This window comes from Eptatretus burgeri, chromosome 2 (genome assembly GCF_056783735.1).
Source record: "Eptatretus burgeri isolate ZD-2024b chromosome 2, Ebu_testis_v1, whole genome shotgun sequence".
NCBI lineage: Eukaryota > Metazoa > Chordata > Myxini > Myxiniformes > Myxinidae > Eptatretus > Eptatretus burgeri.
In genome coordinates this window covers 70,234,405-70,257,067 of record NC_140962.1, presented here as the reverse complement: position 1 = coordinate 70,257,067, position 22,663 = coordinate 70,234,405, and the positions used below count along the sequence as shown (strand labels likewise).

Genomic DNA, 22,663 nt, shown 5'->3' with positions numbered 1-22,663 from the left:
GACCCGATGCCATGTGGTGGAGGTATTGATGTCCAGGGTGGGTTAAGTGATCCGCCGCTTCACGGACTTATCCGTGAGCGACAGCCTACAATTCCGGGAGTCTGGTGAGAGACGACATAACTTCCCCCACCTAGTGGTTGTTCTCGCTACCGGACCCCAGCCCGCAACAATATATATATATATATATATATATATATATATATATATATAGATATATATATATATATATATATATATATATATATATATATATATATATATATATATATATATATATATATATATACTGTTGCGAATTCGCGCCCGCCGGCGTGCGATCGGCCACGTAACTCGAATCGCAACACGTCGCCCACCAGAAGGTACAATTCAGTCGTGACCCTCCTGGGACTACCGCCAGAAACCAGTCACGGGTGGGGGTTTAACCCCACCACCACCCAGTCCGTAGTCCACCCGCGCGAGATAGGGTAAATCGCCGAAAGTCGATATACCTATGGTACTCGCACGGGTAATCTGCCGAGGGATGGGACCACACCACAGGCCGACTCCGGACACGAACCGCTTAAGCGGTTCATTCCGTATTACAGGGATAACTGAGCGGAGTTATCGTCAGCCTTGACGGTTCCGATTAATTACCGGGTGTTTTAAACCCACTATCAATCCCTTACGTGATGCAAGATGGAGCTTTCAAACAAGGGAAAAGACGAAGCAAAACGGGAAAACAGTTCACACAATGCACATTTATTTCCCGGCACACAGACAAGCACGTATTCACAGTCAGCAACAGTTTTCATAGAGTTAAAGAAAGAACAAAAGTAAGAACGAAAGCAAGAACTACAACCGAATATGACTTACATGGGCACACTTACACAGTTCCACTTTACAAGACGAGCGCCACACACACACATACACCAAAAGCAAAGAAAAGAAAAGTAGTGACTTCCCTGCGCGCGTCGAGCCCTCCTCCCGCGACCTCAGCTCCCAGCTCCTCTGGTGTGGTCGGTGAGCTCGTGCTTCGCGCCAGCACGTGTTGGCTGCTCGACGCCACGGACGGGGTTTCCGGCGCTATCTCAGCGCGGATAAAGTGGGAGGGGGGGAACCGTTGATGCTCGGGGTCGGGAGAGGGGAATGGCAGATGCTCCGTCCCGTCAGTGGGGTCTCGGGACCGCACCGACAGAAGACCAGACCAGACCACCAGGCGAGACAAACCAAGACGAACAACGAGACCAGCTCCAGGATGAAGAGAGCGAACCACCCCGTGTGCGCGCCTTTATAGAGCGAGGGAGGGGCGTATATGCAAATTCCCGGATCAAAATGAATTTGGAGGCGGGGCCACGCCACCCCTTGGTCAGCCATTGTTCGGGCAAAAAGTGGTCAGCCTCTTTTGTGATTGTGAGCCTCTTTTGATCCGCATTTCTGCCCAAACGGAATTCACATACACGCGCTTGGAGGCGGGGCCAAGCCGCCACATGCTCGCCCATTGGACGGAGGAAAAGGGAGCGTGAAGCTCTCCCGATCCGTTTTCTCCCTCGGAAAGGCCGCCATTCGCGCTCGCGGCTCGATGCGTTCTCCCCTAATACGTTTTACCTTTGGATCCCTGAGTGCGACATTCAGTGTATTCGTGTCGCCAAAATAAATAACCTGAGGGCTGAGTAACTAACTTGCAAACACACTCACTCAGCCGACTTAAAATAAAATTGCCGGCGCTATGACATACATGCCGGGGAACACTCATATTTACAGTACATAACACCTTAACTTACAATTTTTACACTACTCCATGGCCCAGGATCAATGGACTCTGCAGGGAGAAAAACAAAAGTCAACCGGTGCACGGGCCGCCACTGCAGGCCCGTGTTGTAGCTGCCTCCAGGGCAGTCCTCGCGGCTTGCGCAATGATCCTGGTGCACATGGCAATGAACCAAAGGGGGGGAAATGCAAAACAGAACGGGGCAAATGCAGAATCGAGGGCAGCAGGCATGGATGGCAAAGGTGGGCAGGCAAGGCATGGCAAAACAAGGCCACCGCAGGCGAACACAGCCGGCAGATGAAATGGCCGGCACAGGCATTGAAGCAAAATCACCAGCAGATGATCCGGCCAGCACAGGCCTTGCAGTAAACACAGCCAGCAGATGAAGTTGGCCGGCCTCTCGCCATGCAGTGCAGTTTGATGGAGGGAGTGCGGTGGTGCTGGCCACTCAGAAGGTGGGCTCGGACCTACCTACGGTCTCCCTCCCACCTATCGCCTTTGCCTGTCTCTGTACTGACCCACTCCCTTAATTTGTAAAAACCAATTTAGCCCCAATTAATTTTTTTGTTTTTATTTTAATCTTTATTTCTCCGCTATAAATCGTCCCCTAACCCCCTTTATCGTCTTTGTTCGGCTAACCTATCCTGTCATCTAGCCTACTCCCAACCCCTACGTTCCCTTCCTGGAGGGGAATGAGGGAGAGCTAACGTCCTGTGTCGAGGCCCAACTCAAGCCTCAAGATGGCCTCCTCAGAGTTCAGCGATCTTTCCCCAAAGTGGGTCCAGCGGCCCACTACGAGAGCAAAGGGATGGATGGTGCGGAGGGGTACACTTCCTATCTACCCTATCCATTTAACGTTTGAACTACCCCGGGGCTTTCAACAAGCGCCTCTCGCTTAAACTATTGGTTCTAACAACCAAGCTTCCCGTCGCCTGTGTTGGTATCCTCTCAAATTTCGGGCCTCGCCCCCCAATTTTCCGCCTGTGCCCTCACACGGTTTCGTGGCTGGGACGCGTGGCTCCCTTGGCAGGCACTACCCTCTGCCGATTCTCTAACAAGCGAAACAGGAAAACAGTTCACACAATGCACATTTATTTCACATACACCGACAAGCACGTATTCACAGTCAGCAACAGTTTTCATACAGTCAAAGAAAGAACAAAAGCATGAACGAAAGCAAGAACTACAACTGAATATGACTTACACGGGCACACTTACACACTTAGACAGTTCTACTTTACAAGACGAGTGCCACACACACACATACACCAATAGCAAAGAAAATAAAAGTAGTGACTTCCCTGCGCGCGTCGAGTCCTCCTCTCACGACCTCAGCTCCCAGCTCCTCCGGCGTGGTGGGTGAGCTCGTGCTTCGCGCCGGCACATGTTGGCCGCTCGACGCCACGGACGGGGTTTCCGGCGCTATCTCTGCGCGGATAAAAGGGGGGGGGGAACCGTTGATGCTCAGGTTCGGGAGAGGGGAATGGCAGACGCTCCGTCCCGCCAGCGGGGTCTCGGGACCGCCAGACCACCAGGCGAGACGAGCCAAGACGAACGACGAGAACAGCTCCAGGATGAAGAGAGCGAACCACCCCGTGTGCGTGCCTTTATAGACCGAGGGAGGGGCGTGTATGCAAATTCCCAGATCAAAATGCATTTGGAGGCGGGGCCACGCCACCCCTTGGTCAGCCATTGGTCGGGCAAAAAGGGGGCGTGAGCCTCTTTTGATCCGCATTTCTGCCCAAACGGAATTCACATACACGCGCTTGGAGGCGGGGCTAAGCCGCCCCATGCTCGCTCAATGGATGGAGGAAAAGGGGGCATGAAGCTCCCCCGGTCCGTTTTCTCCCTCAGAAAGGCCGCCATTCGCGCTCGCGGCTCGATGCGTTTGGCACCAATTGCTGAACGGGCCCTAGACAGCCCGACGTTCAGTGTTTACAGTTGGTGCGGTTGCTGGTTGTGAAGGAGAAAGGCGAAGGTGGTGGGAGGTTTGCTTGGTGGTTGGGCCGTTGTTGGGCATCGTTAGAGAATGGCGGGTGAGGCGATGCTTGCGGGGTTGGGTTGTGGAGGTGAAGGTAGTGGCGGTTTGGTGGAGTTGTTCGGGGGCATTGTTGATGGTGGCGATTTGGTTGTTGGGGTGGTGTTTGAGTTGTTGGCGGCTTAATGGTCGAAAATAACAATAGAGAAAGAAAAAATGGATAACTAAAAGCATCGCAGCCCGGATGAATCACACATATTCCCTCTATACAACGGGTTTGGGATAACTACACATGAACTTACCGATATATCTCTTCTGAGGACCCTTTATGGTGTAATGCGAATTTCCACAACTGTAACAAATATATATATACATAAACATATAAACATATATATATATATATATATATATATATATATATATATATATATATATATATATACATACATACACATACATACATATATGAGGCCCCGCGAGGAGGAGTGATGTAAGCGACATTTTTTTAATGATATGATGATGATAGGCTCGGATGATAGGGTAAGGGTTAAAATAGTGCGATATGGCATTAACTACAAAATGGCCGATGTGTCCCTTACATCACTCTTCCTCAAAGCGCTATATATATATATATATATATATATATATATATATATATATATATATATATATATATATATATATATATATATATATATATATATATATATATATATATATATATATATATATATATTGTTGCGAATTCGCGCCCGCTGGTGTGCGATCGGCCGCGTAACTCGAATCGTGACCGCGTCGCCCACCGGTCGGACAATTCACTCGTGACCCTCCTTGGAACTACTGCCAGGAGCTAGTCACGGGTGGGGGTTTCACCTCACCATGATCGTGCCAATTGCCCACCCGCGCAGGATAGGGTTGCTCGCCAAATTCGACCTACCTAAGTACCTGCACGAGTAGTCGACCGGGCGATCGTACCTCGCCGCAGGTTGGCCAAGGACACGAACCGCTTTAGCAGTCCATTCCGTGCTACAGTGATAACCGAGCGGTGTTATCGCCGACCTCGGCGGATGTGATTCTGTTTACCCGGTGCTTACACCCCTCTACCAATTTCTTCCGTGATGAAAGATGGCACTTTCAAAACAGGGAATAGGACGCAACGGACGGGGAACAGTTCAATAAGAACATTTATTAGACATTGCACGTATTTATAGTCACAGCAATGAATCATGCACGTATGTACAGTCAAAGCAAGCAGATAATAGAATTACCACCGAATAAAGTGTTTTATTTGCACCCACAGTCACTTAAACAAGTCTACTTACTAGACGGCGCCACAACATGCACTTATACAAAAAGCAAAGAAAAGCCACCCCCAAAGACAAGGGTGGCAGACAGGTCCGTGGACCGAACGTGACGTGGAGCCTGGATGAACGGTCAGGCCCACGAGACCGAAGGGTCTTACCCGCGCCCTCGTGGTGCGACGGTGGGCAGGTCGCGACGTCTACTCCCCCATGGCTTGGCGTGGCCGCGCCTGTCCTCGGGCACCCGGCTTGATCGGTGAGCTCTCTCCGGCGTTCTCCACCCGGATGCGCAGGCTCGCGCCACACAGCAGGCACCACGGAACGGACGGGGTTACGGGCGCTCTCTCAGCGCGGATGCTCGGTATGGGGAGAATTGCTGGTGCTCTCTCAGCACGTCGATGCTCTCTCAGCAGGTCAATGCTCTCTCAGCGAGACGGGGTTACCGGCGCTCTCTCTGCGCGGATGCTCAGTATGGGGGAATTGCTGATGCTCTCTCAGCATGTCGATGCCCTCTTAGCGAGTTGACGCTCTCTTAGCGAGTTGACGCTCGAACGAGCACCCTGGACCGCCTTGGCTCCGGCAAACTCTCCCTGGCTGTGGTCTCCACTTCGCCCCTTTTCCTGGCAGTGGTCTCGACGTAGCCCTCTGGTTTGCCTCCGAGCCCCTCTCCGCATCCCTGCTGTTCACCAACTCTCGCTCTGACACCACGACCGTCTCCCCACAACCGGCTGACTTGAGCTCTGTCTCTCGAAAACTGAACCCAGACTGACTTGTAACTGATCGCGAGCTCGTCTCCCCCACCACTGACTGCGAGCTCCGTTCACCAACACTGGCAACCGACCCACCGACACTTCTTTCGACACTGCCTCAAGCTCCGTAAAAACCGACTGGCTGTGAGCTCAGTTCTGCTCGCCTTTTTATAGGGCCAGGAAAGCGAGAATCGACCCCTGACCCTTGACCTCCAACACCGGCAAAGCCGACGTGGTAGAAATCACCAAAACACTCACTCGACAGCATGACCCCTGACCCCGGCAGAGCCAATGTGTGTAATTCGCCAAGGCTTCGCCTCGACAGCGCGACCTTTGACTCCGGCAAAGCGGACGTCACAGGAATCATCGGAGCGCTCATCCTGACAGCGTGAACTCCGACCCGGGCAAAGCGGACGTGGTAGAAATCATCGGAGCGCTCATCCTGACAGCGTGAACTCCGATCCCGGCAAAGCAGACGTGGTAGAAATCATTGGAGCGCTCATCCTGACAGCGTGAACTCCGACCCCGGCAAAGCGGACGTGGTAGAAATCATCGGAACGTCGCTTTGACAGCGCAAATATGGCGTTGTCTCCGGGATGGAGGTGAAGCGATGTTTGCGGGGTGGCGTTGTTGATGGTAGTGAAGGGAAATGGCAAAGGTGGTGGTGGTTTGGTTGTGGTTGTTTGGGAACGATGTTGGTGGTGGTGATTTGTTTGTTGTGGGCGTCGTTTGAGAATGGCGGTGAAGCGATGTTTGCGGGGTGGAGTAGTGGAGGGAAAGAGGCGAAGGTGGTGGTGTTTGAGTTGTAGTTGTTTGGGAATGATGTTAGTGGTGGCGATTTGTTTGTTGGGGGATGATTGGTCCAAAATAATGTTAGAGAAAAGAAAAACGGCTATCTCAAAGAGTCGCAACCTGATGAATCACACGAATTCCCTCTAAATAACGGCGGGGAACTATCTGCACATAAACTTACCGGCATAACTGATCTAAGGACCTTTCTGGTGTTGTGCAAATTTCCACAGCCATAAAAATATATACATACATATGCATATACATATATATATATATATATATATATATATATATATATATATATATATATATATATATATATATATATATATATATACATACATTTATACATGTACATACATATACATATACATATGCATATATATATATATATATATATATATATATATATATATATATATATATATATATATATATATATATATATATATATATATACACATATAAAACACCCAGAGACAAACACTGCTCAGACATGTCCAGAGTAAACCCGGCAGACGCATCCGCAGTGAAGCCTTCTGGACACATCCAAAGACAAACTCCCATCCGGACGCATCTGGAGACAAACTCCCTCCCACAGCCAAACTCCCGGCCGGACATAAATACCGCCCGGACGTGTCCGAAGCCAAGCCATCCAGAGACAAACACTGCTCGGACACGTCTGGCAGCAATCTCCCATCTGGACATGTCCGAAGACGAACACCATCCAGCCACAACCACCATCCCGATATGTCCAGAGACAGAGACAGAGAGACAGACAGACAGACAGAGACAGAGACAGAGAGGTGGGAGGCGGGTGTTGCACTGTATTGGGAGGGGGTAGAGCAAGGATAGGACAAAAAGAGAGAGGAGAATGGGTGTAGGGAAGTTCGCAGAGGTAATATATTATGCTTTAAAACAACACACACACACACACACACACACACACACACACACACACACACACACACACACACACACACACACACACACACACACACACACACACACACACACACACACACACACACACACACACACACACACACACACACACACGACATTTTTGTTTAAGCTATAATAATGGCACATGTTGAATCCATGAAAATTTCCAAATGAGGAATTTCCCTTTACAAAGACTACAATGTGATTGGTGAGATTTAATTAATGAAATGCTTGGACTAATGCTTTGTGTTTCTTACTTCAATCTCAGATTGAACATGGATTACTTCCCGGTGTCTGTGAATATAAAACCTGAAAGTTGTCGGCTTATAGAAAATATGGGTAAGTTTCAATAATATGATGTGCATTTTTGATTTATAATTATTTTACACCACTCCTTCCCAATTCCATATCGAGGCGATGCATGATGTTTTCGCCCCAATTCCATATCGAGGCGATGCATGATGTCTTCGCCCCAATTCCATATCGAGGCGATGCATGATGTCTTCGCCCCAATTCCATATCGAGGCGAAGCATGATGTCTTCGCCCCAATTCCATATCGAGGCGATGCATGATGTCTTCGCCCCTATTCCATATCGAGGCGATGCATGATGTCTTCACCCCAATTCCATATCGAGGCGATGCATGATGTCTTCGCCCCAATTCCATATCGAGGTGATGCATGATGTCTTCACCCCAATTCCATATCGAGGTGATGCATGATGTCTTCGCCCCAATTCCATATCGAGGCGATGCATGATGTCTTCGCCCCAATTCCATATCGAGGTGATGCATGATGTCTTCGCCCCAATTCCATATCGAGGCGATGCATGATGTCTTCGCCCCAATTCCATATCGAGGCGATGCATGATGTCTTCGCCCCAATTCCATATCGTGGCGATGCATGATGTCTTCGCCCCAATTCCATATCGAGGCGATGCATGATGTCTTCGCCCCAATTCCATATCGAGGCGATGCATGATGTCTTCGCCCCAATTCCATATCGAGGTGATGCATGATGTCTTCGCCGGGCTTGCCAAAGGAAGGGAGTACTCAGGCTTTTACTCCGTTTTCTTTCTTGTTTGTTTGCTTGTTTGTCCTGACGATATCTCGGCTCTACTTTGATCTAAGAAGCTGAAATTTGGGGACAAAAGTGAAGATGTGCTTTGGAAAAAACTTTTTGGTGTTTTTTTGATTCGTCAATTAATTGATTAATTAGTTCATTTTTATCGATCTATTAATCGCTTCTTTATTTTATTTCTCATCTAAGCAATATCTCAGGCAACTATTGAGCGAGGAAGCTGATATTTGGACATGACAGTTGACCAAGTGATTTGGCGATAAAAAGTATATTTAATTTATTGATAAATCAATTAATTATTTTCTTTCTTGCTTGTCCGTGCAATATCTCAGCCATCCTTTGAGCGAGGAAGCTGAAATTTGGAGACAAAAATGATCAGAGCCATCTCTCAAACATATCGCACGCGTTCGATATGACCCACACCCTGGTGCCCTATGCTCTGCCGTACCAATTTCGGTATGCTCTGCCGAACCATCTCGTGCCCAACTGTGTCTGTGGATGTCCTCCTGTAGTTGGGTTACTTTTTTTGGAGGATGGTGGAAAGATTTACACACTGACCACCGTAAAACCTTCACTCCCCAAAACATACGAAAAACGCAAAGAAATCTGAAAACCCACTCTGTGGGAGTACCTCCTGTGCGGCTGCCCTCCGTAGGGCAGCTGACTGGATGACGGGATTGGGGCAAAGCCATCAAGACCAACACTCTTTGATGATAGGAGGAAAACCATGAGGTAACCTTCCTGGGTCAGATTGCGGTAGTGTGTATCAAGGAGTTGCTGTAGCAGTGTCCAATAAGCTGACTCCAATAATAACTGAGGTAACACTGGCCAATGAGCATATTATGAGACTAAGGATTCATCACTCCTTGGTGTCATTTCCCTGGTTTCTGTATATGCACTGACTGAGGTGAGTGATCTCACTGTGAAGGACGCATTCTATGCCACGCTCGAGTCTGTGGTTGATCATTGCCCCAGGTGAGATACTCTTCTAGTCTTGGGCAATTTAAATGCATCAACTGGAACTGACAGGGATGCTTAAGAGCCATGTGTTGGTCCCCATGGGTCTGGAACTGTGAACCAGAATAGCACTAAGTTCCTCGACTTTGCAAGAAGTCATGGACTTGAGGTGCCTGGTTCATTGTTTCAGCACCCACATTACTGGACTTGATATTCCAATGCTGGTGGTGTGGGAATGGACATTGACCATGTGCTTGTTGATGGTTCTTGGAGGATGATCCAGAACTGCAGGGTCTACCAGGGTGCTTAGTTCGTCAATACTGACCACAGGCTTGTGGTAGCAACTCTGAAGCCACAGCTTAAATCTGGGAGAATGGTACCATCCCAGCCTCGGCTGGATGTTGGCAAGCTCAAAGATGAGAGTGTAGCTGAGGAGCTGGCGAACAGCCTGAGTTGGGATTGCGAGGGGGGGGTGTCAAGGGCCCTCCACCCTCCGCTCTCACTGCAGTACACTGAGGGACGGGCTTTGAGGAATGCAATGCACAAATTCCCCTGTAAGCAGGATGAGAATCACTTGACCAGAGATGATGCTCCACCCCCTCACAGATTCCTTGCACATAGGCATCTTTGTCCACCCTCAGCACACATAGTTTTACGCCAAAACTCCCGAACCAGCTAAACTCTGCCATTAAGCTTGGCCCTGCGACTCCAATCAATGGTATCCATTGTCCCTTGAGCGACAAAATTATTCTTCACCCTGCGGTGAGTTCCAAGACATCCACCGGCAACATCAAGGATGATGGCCTTAAAGGCACTCCACAACTCTTCAGGATTCCCCAAAGCACCCAGACCCCCACCCCCCCCCAAATATACCAGGATGATCTGTACCAGGCTGATCGGGTTTGAGCGGCTGTACCAGGCTGATCCACCAGCTGTTGAGTTGGATGTCAGGGGTGTTTATATCCCTATTGGTCACCCTCCAATCAACTGTGATCCACCTTCATTTTTGGAAACATAGGCTGCGGTGAAACGGTTGAAATGGGTAAAGCTCTTGGGATCTGTGGCATCCATGCTGAAGTTCTCAAGGTTGGTAGAAATGCTGTACTCACGTCATTGCATGCAGTTCTGTGCTCTGGCTGGGACACAGGCATCATCCAAACTGACGAGAAGTAGCCTTGTTGCCCCTGTCTGGAAAGGGAAGGGTGATCTCTCGGACCACAACAGCTACCGAGGGGTGACACTGCTCTCAGTGCGAGGAAAGGTCTTATCTTGGATAATTCTTCAGAGGGTTTGCCACCATCTGATTGAGCACCAGCACCCAGAGCAGTCAGGCTTTACACCAAAGAGGTCAATGATTGACGGTATCCTTGCTCTTCGTGTCCTCACCAAATGCAGACGAGAGTTTCGGCAGGGGCTGCTTGCAGCCTATGTTGATCTATGCAAAGCGTTTGATTCAGTGAATCGGGATGCCCTCTGGAGGATTCTTGGTGTTCATGGGGTGCTACCTAAACTGATCAATCTGATGTCTGAACTTTTCTCTGGTACTGGGAGTGCTGTGAGATGTGGTGATACCATCTCCAACTTATTTCTGGTTGCTCCTGGAGTTCGAAAGGGGTGTGTACTGTCCCACATACTTTATAGTGCTTGTATGCACTGGATTATGCGGAGGATGTGGGAGAGTTCAAGCTGCGGTGCATCATTTGGGAATGTCAAGATCTCTGACCTTGATTTCTCAGTTGATGCAGTCATCTTTGTGGAGATGCTGGATATCCTTTTGAGGCCCTCGATTTGCTGAATGAGGAGTTGCAGCCACTGGGATTATGGGTTTCGAGATCAAAGCTAGGATCCAGATTTCCTTGATATCTTGGATGCTGCTATCTTGTTTGTACCTGTTTGTAGTGAGGATGTTGAGGTCAAGGAGATATTCACTTACCTTGGCAGTGTTATTCATGTCTCTGCTGGCTGTGAGCCAGAGGTCAGCAGATGTCTGGGTCGGGCCTGGGGAGTCATGGATTCACTGGATCATGGGATGTGGCACTGCCGGTACCTGTGCGGGAGGACGAAAGTCCGAGTCTCATGTCCTTGGTGCTTCGAGTCTTGCTCTATGGATATGAGACTTGGACTCTGACCAGGTATCTAAGAGGGAGACATAATTCCTTTGGTACCATGTCTCTTCAGAGAATCCTTGGCCATCGCTGGTCAGACTTTGTGTCCAACGAGTGGTTGCTGAGAGAGACACAAATGAGATTTGTTACCTGTATAGTCTGTGAGCATCAGCTGCGACTGCATGAACATGTGGCTCATTTTCCTGATGCTGATCCTGCTCACCAGATTCTCTCAGCGACGGAGCCATGTGAGTGAAGGAGGCCAATGGGCCAACCACGTGCCTCGTGTTTGCAGTAGGATGATCGGCATCTCAAGGCGATGGGGATGGTCCAGGCATCTGCCTGGCGGATGGCCAGACAGAGGCCCCTGGAGTACCAGCGGAAAGTGGATGCAGCGACGTGCTGCTCCGGCGCATGCTCCCATACCTGACCTGACCTGGCAACCTGCCCTGCTCACCAAACTCTCTTCCTATGGTATCCTAGGCCATCGCCACTCCTGGCTCGCAGACTTGCTCTCCTTTCACAGCCAACCTTAATGGAGTGCTCTCATCCCCTCTTCCTGTCCAGGCTTGCGTTCCTCAAGGCAGTGTTCTGGGCCCTGTTCTTTTCCTTCTTTTCATTAATGATCTCTTCGACTCTGTAAAATCCTTTTTATCTCTTTGCTGATGACTCCCCCCTCTGCCGTACCATCCTTCATCCCTCAGATCAGCAATCAGCAGCCTCTTCACTCTCTGCAAATCTGGATAAAATCACAAGCTAGTCCAACACATGGAAAATGTCTTTCAATCCTGACAAATCTCACATTCTCACTATGTCTCTCCAAAAAGACCATCTTGAAACCCTCCCCCCCCCCCAATCAACTTTCTCAACAATCCTCTTGAAAAGTCGATTCTTTCAAGCTTCTGAGGCTCACGATCTGCCATGATATTTCCTGGGAAAGACACATTTCCAAGTTGGCCTCAAAAGCCAGACTCTGACTGGGCATCCTCTGTCGTGAAAAGTCCTTCCTTGGCACACCTGAGCTCCTGACCACATACAAAGCTTTCATCCACAGCGTGATGGAGTACTGCTCTCGCCTCTGGGCTGGTGTTCCCACCTCTCACGGCTTCATGCTGTGGAAACCAAGGCATTTAGGATCATTGGTATCGCCCACGGTGAGGCTGTCTTTGGCTTTCTCACTCCATCAATGCAGGATGGTCGGTGGTCATTCTGTCTTATACCGTCTCCTCTCATGCCTCACCCTCCCCCTTCTGTCTGTGATACCTCCACCCCCCCCCCCATATTTCTGCAGTGCGCTCAAGGTCCACCAGCAACCCCCTTCTGGTAAAACTACCAAAACCAAGAATCATTGCTCACCTTCACTCTTTCATTCCTCCGTTTTTTTCCACGTCTTTGGAAAAAAAAACTCACACTCTCTTCAATCCCACTCTTCCCTCCATGTCTTCAAAACAGCTGTTCACCACCATCTCGTCTTCCTCCATACAAAACCACGATCATTTTCTCCTGCCATTAATCAACCGCAAACCAACCTCCTAATTCCTTGCTTTTCTTCCCTTCCTGAAAGTCCCTGTCGTGTGAAGACCTGAAAGTCCCTATAGTGGCCATATTGTTACCTCCACCACTTCAGGTGAAGGAGGTTGTGTTTTCACCCTTTTCTATTGGGTCACCGAAATAGGTGACCCATATTGTCAGTAATTCTGTCTGTTTGTTTGGATGTTTGTTCGTTTGTCATCAGCATAATTGGTAGTAAACGTGGGCGGATTTTGACCAAACTCGGGTGGTAGGTACATCTTATGACCTAGTGCTTTGGAAATTGTGATGGTTGCTAGGGACGCTTTGGTTCCCTCGCAACAACTGAAAAACCTTCAAAATCGGTACCGTTCACGTGAAATCAATTCCGAAAGCCATTATCCCACGTAGGGTTATGAAATTTGGCACGAATGGTCTACAGGTGATGCTCTAATCAAATATATTCCGCTTTTTGTGATATATGGAATACTTTACCCGCAGCGCCCCCTACAATCAGGGTATGCGCAAAAATCGAAGGCCCCCTAGCGACCAGGTGAGTGCATCGATACGAATGAAACTTCGCAGGTTCATGGTACTCAATGAGTACTACAGCTTTGCCTCAGGACATATTGACCGATTTCGCTTAGGTTAGGGGTCAAAGGTCAATTAGTGCAAAAATCGATAATATGCGACAGCTGGAGGGGCCTTCGTGCCAAATGCTACTCCTCCTCGGGTTATGGTTCAATGGTCATGAACATTCACACTAATCGTCTGGAATACATTGTGCACAAACGATTGAGCCGGATTTTCGATTTAGATCTTTGTTCACCCACAGCACCCCCTCGAACTTTGGGGATTTCCGATTTCAAACTGCATTTTCAGTACTTTTCATTCAAATGGATACCGAGTAGTTATCAGTAGATGGAACTGGATTGGATTTGATATGCATAACCTTAAGGTGATCCCCTATCCACTATCTGACATCCATTTTGCTCTATATCTTATAGTTTCCAAATGGCAACCCTCTCAACTTGGGTGTCCGAAGGCCATTGAGCATTCCTGCTGAAACTTCAAAGTACACTAGTTCCAAAAGGCTAAAAAGGATATATGGCATGATATTTCAAAAATGCATTTGGCCCGAAATGTTCTCGTGGATCAGGCATTCCGTGGCGGAGGTATGCGCTCTACCGAGTGCCCTTCTAGTTTATCCGGTGTACCCTGCCGCACCCCTCTCCCTTCCACAGATCTCCTTATGTCTCTGTTGCTCACCGTTTTTTCCTTCCCTCTTCCGCCCATTTTGTCTCCTGCTCCCCTTGTTGTACGTTTTGCGTGTTAGCTCTCATTCCAGCCTCGATATTGTATAGAAGTAAATAAATAAAGTGAAGATGTGCTTTGGCAAAAACGTTATTTTTCTATTTTTTGATAACAAATTAATTGGCGAATTACTTAATTACCATTTATTTATTCCTTATTTATTTTATTTCTCATCCTGGCAATATCTCAGGCATATTTTGAGTTCAGAAGATAATATTTGGACATGATAGTGACCAAGTGATTTGGCTATAAAGTGATATTTAATCAATTAATCTATTATTTATTTTTCAATTAATTACTTAATTTTCAAAAAGTTTTTGATTCGGATGAAACAGTGATGGTTTAGGTTTGCTATTCAGGAATTGAGAAATTAAATATTTTAGGATTATTATTCATCAAACTAATAAATGAGGAAGTGAGTGTGTGTGTGTGTGTGTGTGTGTGTGTGTGTGTGTGTGTGTGTGTGTGTGTGTGTGTGTGTGTGTGTGTGTGTGTGTGTGTGTGTGTGTGTGTGTTGCTGCGGGCCCGAGGAAGTGCAGTGTCAAAAAAAATAAAGTAAGAAAATATTTTTTTAGCTGTAAACTATTTTGAAAATCTTAACGCTCATGTTTGAATACCGTAGTTATTAAAATTTTACTTATTCCAAAAATAGTTTACTTCTTTATGCTGTATTTTTTGTGTATTCTGTACTGTATTCTGACTAAACTGTTCTGTGTGTCTGATTCAAACATGTCTGAGGATAACCGTGAGGTTATCGTGAGGCAAGGCGCCTTGCAGCTGAGTCAGATGCAGCACGAGATACTCACCTGGAAAGCAGCAATGTGCGCAATGCTAACATGAGGGCAGAGGAGACCCCTCAGCAGCGAGAAGACAGGCAGGCAAGGGATGCCCTACGCCATCAGGACGTGCACTGTGCGTAACTGGAGCATGTGCGCTGTGACAATCACAACCTTGCTCGGTATTATGATACTGATTTCTTCCGAGAGGAACTTCATGGTGATTACAGGCAGATGCTGAGCAAGACCTCACTGTTTCAATGTCCTAATTGCTTACATTGTGGTGCCTTTGTATGGGAAGAGAAGAGGAAAGGATTCTGCTGCAACGATGGTAAGATTGACCTTAAGTATGCCCCCACAAATCCCAAGCCTGGCTCAATCCCACCACAGCCTACAGATGCTATTAAGCACCTTTTCCAAAATCAGGACTTTGTAAAGCAGGCGAAACAGTATAACAATGCGCTGGCAATGGTAAGTATCGGTGTTCGGGAGATAAGTATGCCTGGCTTCAATCCTGGGGTATGCATACAAGGTAAGGTTTATCATTACATTGCTGGTCCTCTTCCCGAGCAGGGTTATACCCCACACTTTGCCAGATCTACTTCCACGATCATGCCCATGAGCTGGCGTACCGTCGTGCCCACACCTCGAGCAGCAGTCTGAATGAAGATTTTTGCTGAGAGCACAAGAGTCCATCAAGAGTGCAATCCATACGTGCAGCAGTTCAAGTCAGCCATTGAGTATGTGGCTCATAATGATAGCGCCAATGAACTCCAAATTGTCCGAACAGCTCGCACGCAGCGCCGATACCTTCATCGTGGCACCGTCAACCTTCCATCACGAGATAGCGATGTGGCTGTCATTGCTCCAGGAGCAACGACAACAGAGCAGTTTGGAAAGTTTGCTGTCACTCTTCACCTCAGAGGAGGAAGACTTCAGACAATAGATGCCATGCATCCAGCATGTGACCCATTATCATATGTACTTCTGCTGCATTGCAGTTCCCAGGGGTACCACACTGAGCTGGCAGGAATCACACCAACATCCTTCTACCGCTACCATCTTCAAGTGCGCAACACTGCTCATTACTTGTATCTACTGCTCCGTAGTGGGAAACTGACACAGCAACCCCCTTCTGGTAAAACTACCAAAACCAAGAATCATTGCTCACCTTCACTCTTTCATTCCTCCGTTTCATTCCTCCGTACGTATGTGACATGATGGCAAAAATTGAGTCACACTGTCTCAAGTGGATCCACCACAACCTGAAGTCAATCAAGGCTGAAAAGTATAAGGTCATTGGTGATGCCCTGAACAGTGATGCTGAGGTGATACCTGAATGCCACACCATCTTGCCGCCATCAATTTATAGATCGCCACACTGGTATGCCAAAGAGTTTTAGGATGCAATGGCCTTGGTCCGAGTCAAGGGAAAACCCGACTTCTTCGTGACCTTCACCTGCAACCCCAAGTGGCCAGAAATCACAGGATTGCTTTTTGAGGGCCAGCCAGCCAATCAGAGACCTAACATCATCGCTCGAGTGTTCCACATGAAGGTGGAAGCACTCCTCTAAGACCTCCTTAAGCAATACATGTTGGGGCATGTGGATGCCGATGTGATGGTGAAGGAAACGCAAAAGCACCATCTTTCACATATACACATGCTCCTGACCATGGTACCTCGCCACAAACCCAGGACCTCAGCAGATGTCAATCGTGTGGTCTCTGCTGAGATTCCTAACAAAGACACAAATCCAGAACTATATCGCATCGTCACATCACACATGATTCACGGTCCATGTGGGGAATGGAACAATGCAAGCCCCTGCATGGCAGACCAGAAGTGTACACAGGACTATCCCAAAGCCCTGCGAGGGACGACAAGCTTCTCTGATGACTCCTATCCTCTCTACAGAAGACGGGCAGAAGCAGCACCTGGTGCTCCCATCATGAAGACTATCAGAGGCGGCGTTAACCTATTAGTCAACAATGCATGGGTTGTGCCTTACAATTCATATATTCTTCTCCGGAACGATGCTCACATCAACCTTGAGATCGTATGTGCCGTCACCAGTGTGAAGTACCTCTACAAATACCTTGAAAAGGGACCAGAGCAGTACCTGATCAGACTTGAGCCACATGAGGAGACGCAAGAGACATTGTGGCATGATGAGGCGACGCGATATGAACTAGGGCGGTACATCACTGCATCTGAGACATACTGGCGCATCTACGACTTCCCCATTCAACGCAAGCACCCACCAGTGGAGACGCTGGCACTTCATCTGGAGGATGAGCAGCTGATCATGTTCAATGACGAAGGTGCTGCCCAGAACCTGGTGGACTCATGGCCTCCTGAAACAACACTCACCGCCTTTTTCGAAGCCATGACTCTCCATCCACACATGTGCCCTGTTGTCTATCCAGATGTGTTTCAACACTTCACCTACTTTCGGAACAGATTTCAGTTGCGGAAGAAAAGAATGAGTTTTCAGGATGACCGCATGGCTGACACGGTTGGACAACTCCCCATGATTCTCTTCAACTTTCATAATGCGGAGCTGTACAATCTCCGCATGCTACTGTACCTCGTGCCTGGGCCTACATGCTTTCAGGACCTCCAACGTGTTGGCAGTAGGGTCATGGAGACCTATCTGGCAGCCTGCATTGTGCATGGCATTGTTGACAATGACCAGGAGGTGGATTCTGTTATGGAGGAGGCTACAAACGTCGCATTTGGCCCAGTAGTCCATGAGGTATTTGCCAACATTCTCATGTTCGTTCTCAGAGGGGAACACTTGCAGTTCTGGGAAAGGCACAAGTATGTGCTGTGCGAGGACTTCATGCGTGCAGCTGGTGTGAATGAGCCAGATGAACGCATTGTGAGTAAAGTACTACTCCAGCTGAAGGACCACATTGAGAGGCACAGCTTTTTGCTGAGCGAGAACTTCGCTCACTCCCTGAGCCTGATCCAGTTCACATCCAGCCTCACATTCCTCGCATCATCCAGCATGAGACAGAACACAACACACCAGAGCTTGAGGCTCACATTGCTGAGACAGAGGACCTTCTCAATGACAAGCAGTGTGTAGTTGTCAAACCAGTGATGGAGAGTGTGGAACAGGGACTTGGCAAGATGATCGCAGTTGATGCAAGTAGTGGGACTGAGAAAACATTCACATTATCCCACATACTCAACAAAGTGCGAGCACAGGGCACGGTAGCCCTTGCAACAGCTGCAAGTGGCATTGCAGCTACCCTCCTGCCTAAAGGGCCCACCTTTCGTAGTAGGACCAAGTGCCCTCTCATTCTCACTGACGAGTCCACATGCAACATCAGCGAAGATGACAGCACTGTGGCACTCACCAGAATGACGCATGTCAGGGTGGTGGATGAAGTGTCAATGATGGATCGCCGTGCTTTAGAGGCAGCAGATCGTACATTCCAGTGGCTGCGGGGTTCAGAGAAGCCATTTGGTGGCATCACAATGGTATTTAGCAGTGACTGGAGGCACATCCTTACCGTCATGCCGCATGGTAGCCGCACTGACATAGTAGGAAGGTGCTTGAAGAGCTGATACCTGTGGAGAAATGTCGAGATTCTTCATCTCACAGAAAACATGAGGATCACTCAGGCTGCTAGACAGCAACAAGATGAAGCAGATTTTGCCAAATTCCTGCTGGACCTTGGTGAAGGAAAGATTCCTGTCATTCTAGAGGAGGGTGAATTTGCTATTGAGCTCAACAAATCACTCATTCTTCCTGGTGAAAGACTCCAAGACATTGTCAGTTGGGTGTATGAGGACATCCACACCAACAATGCCAACTCCAAGTGGCAATGTGAGCGCGTCATACTGTGCCCGACCAACTCTGAAGTTGACAAGGTGAATGAGTACATGACAAAGATGTTTCCAGAAGAGGAATATGTTTGCTGCAGCATGGACACAGAGGAGTCTGAGGGTCACCATGTGTACCCGCCTGAGTCTATACATACCCTCTGCCCATCTGGCATGCCTCCCCATCGGACCACTCTAAAGGTGGGAATGGTGTCATGCAACTTCGAAACTTCTACCAGCACAACGGACACTGCAATGGCTTAAGGTATGTCATCGATCAGATCCTGCCCCATCTGTTGGTTGCAAAATCTGTGGTTGATGTCAATGCTGGACTCACACTCCTCATTCAACGCATCATCCTGAGCCCATCTGACAACATCTTCCCTTCCACTCTGCGGCGTCGGCAGTTTCCGGTGAAACCCTGCTTTGCCACGAGCGTGAATAAGTCTCAGAGGCAGTCACTACACCATGTTGGAGTCTTCTGCACAAGAGACTTTTTCAGCCATGGTCAGTTCTTCGTGGCGGCCAGCAGGGTTGGCAGATCAAGCAGCCTTCGCATTCTTGCTCAAGATGAAGAGACAACAATGAAGCGTCACTTTCTCAGCAATGTTGTTTATGAAGAGGTGCTGACGAGATAAAACTATGTACATCGAAAGAACTTAACAAATTTGTGATGATTTTGAACGAGGGCTATCCTGAAGCTATTACCCCTCTTTAGGGCCATTTACACCAAACGGCCACAAGATTTCTGAATCAAAGTTTTCATGCTACTTTGTCTTATTTGTATTTTTTCTTTTTCTTTTATTTAATAATAAAAATACATATATTGTATTAATAATATTGTATTCATAATGTTTAAAATAATATTGTATTAAAAATGTTGGACTCCCTTTCCAGGACCCAACCGGGTTTTTTTATTTTATTCCAAGATCTTTCGTCTTCACTGAAGACTTTATCCCACTACAGAGAAAGATTTTGTATCTTTCTCTGTGAAAACCACTCATTATTTGCAGCAAGAATCTTTGGTAAAGAATTCCTGCAATGATGGATGTGAATGTTTTGAACGGGCACTGCATTCGTTTATCTAATTCTGCAATTAATCGATTAATCAATCAATTATTGTACACCGCTCCCTCCCAATTCTGATTTCATGTGCTGCAAGGCGGCACCTCGGGGTGCTGAAGGTTCCGCAGCAATGTTGCGTGCTGGAGGATTATTTATTCATTTGGCATGGTGGTGGTGAACTTTGAATGTACCGCTACTTATTTAACTTCATGTCTTTATAATTTAACTAATGGAGGTCCTCAATGCCGGACATGAAATCAGAGCCGTATCCCTGGACATATCACGTGCTTTTGACACGGTCTGGCACCCTGCCCTGCTCACCAAACTCTCTTCCTATGGTATCCAAGGCCATCTCCACTCATGGCTCGCAGACTTCCTCTCCTGTCACTGTCAAAGTGTGGCCCTAAATGGAGTTCTTTCATCCACTCTTCCTGTCCAGGCTGGAGTTCCTCAAGGCAGCATTCTGGGCCCTGTTCTTTTTCTGGTTTTCATCAACGATCTCTCCGGCTCTGGAAAATCCGCTTTATCTCTGTGCTGATGACTCCAATGTCTGCCGTACCATCTGTCATCCCTCAGAACAGCAATCAGCAACTTCTTCGCTCACTGCAGATCTGGGTAAGATCACAAACTGGTCCAACACGCGGATCATGTCTTTCAATCCGGAAAAATCTCATACTTTCACCATGTCTCTCCGAAAGGACCGTTTGGCAAGCCTCCCCCCATCCACTTTCTCAACAATCCTCTGGAAGGAGTCCTTTATTTCAAGCTTCTGGGTCTCACTATCCGCCATGATCTTTCCTGGGAAAGCCACATTTCCAACCTGTCCTCCAAAGCCAGTTGCCGACTGGGAATCCTCTGTCGTGCAAAGTCCTTCCACGGCCCACCTGAGCTCCTGACCACTGACAAAGCTTTCATCTGCAGGCTGATGGCATACTGCTCTCCCCTCTGGGCTGGTGCTCCTGCCTCCCACCTTTCTCGGCTTCATGCTGTGGAAGCCAAGGCATTTCGGATCATTGGCATCTCCCACGATGAGGCTGAGTCTTTGGGCCTCTCACTCTCTCACCGCAGGCCGGTCAGTGGTCTTTGTCTTCTGCCATCTCCTCTGCGGTCTCGCCCCCCTTGCTGTGTCTGCGATTTGTCCCCACCATATTTCCGCAGGGCGCTCAAGATCCGCCAACAACCCCTTCTGGTAAAACCACCAAAATCACGAATCACTGCTCACCTTCTTTCTGTCTTTCATTCCTCTTTTTTCCAGCCTTTGGAATAAACTCCCTCACTCTCTTCAATCCCACTCTTCCCTCCAGGCCTTCAAAACAGCTGTTCACCACCACCTCTTATCGTCCCCCATCCAAATCCTCGATCTTTTCCACCCCCGTTAATCCACCCCAAACCCACCTCCTTTGAATTCCCTGCTTTCCTTCCTGAAAGTCCCTGTAATGTACATCTTGTATTCCCCATGTTCCCCAGCCAATCCCTCTCCCTTCCATAAATCTCCTTATGTCTCTGTTCCCCACTGTTTTGTCCTTCTCACTCCCGCCCCTCTTGTCTCATGCCCCCCTTGCTGTGCATTATGTGTTAGCTCTCATTCGAGCCTTGACAAGGTATACAAATAATAATAATAATAATAATAATAATAATAATAATAATGTGACAGTTTTGGAAATGTACCCCACAAGGAGAGCATAAATGGACACACTGGAGACCCGAGGATGAGTTATTTCAATAGTCTATGTGTGGGTAGACCTTTGCCCCTTGTGTAATGGTTTTGGGGTGGGGAGGGCATGCATTGAGGACTTGAGGTTAGTTTGTGTTTCCCCAATATAATGTCTCCCCCCCCCCCCACACTCCTTTCAATATCCCCCATCGGTCCGTTCCAACAATCCCCGCTCCCCCCTTGCCTCTCAATCCACCAATGATTCCCTTCACTAAATCCCAATTCAATAACCCCTCTTTCATCCCGTCAGTCTTTCTTTCCACCCCACAAGTTGATTGTATCATTCTTCAGTGCGTCTGCTTCCTTACCACTCAAATCGACTCTTTTTTTTGTAAATTGTTTCCCACTAACAACGCATCACGGAACGTAAACAATTAATCCTCTGGACAGGCATAAAATTGCTTTCCCACATTCTTCCTTCTTGCATTTCACACATTCGTGACACAAAGCATGACGCTTGATGCATTTGTGGTGAAACACAGCAATTCTCACATGCACGTCCATGGTATGAAGTGTAATGCTTTTCCCGTAATAAAGTGTGCCACATCTCACATGCATGAAACAGTGCACACTGTCGAGTGAACGTTTGCACGCGAGGGAGGGAGTGGGAGCCATTGTTGCTGTCTTGGGCACGTGAAAGGAGAGGCGGTGAAAGCTCCCTTAGAAACTGCAGGATTTTGCACAAGCTTGATCGTGGACACGCCACCATCAGATGCGCACCAATGGGAGACAGACTCGCATGAGAGAGATGAGGAAGAAGGAGCGCAGGGTGTGTACGAGAAGAGGCACCTCAAAGC

The 22,663-nt window shown here is 48.1% G+C and overlaps 1 protein-coding gene across 1 annotated transcript in view; it reads left to right on the top strand.

Moving 5' to 3' along the window:
* Positions 1-22,663, top strand: part of LOC147032260 (serum paraoxonase/lactonase 3-like) — a 139,731-nt gene that overhangs the window by 9,605 nt on the left and 107,463 nt on the right. Inside the window, exon 3 of the mRNA XM_085869685.1 lies at positions 7,781-7,851. Coding sequence (XP_085725811.1) covers positions 7,781-7,851 — 71 coding nt within the window. The remainder of the gene's footprint in view (positions 1-7,780; positions 7,852-22,663) is intronic.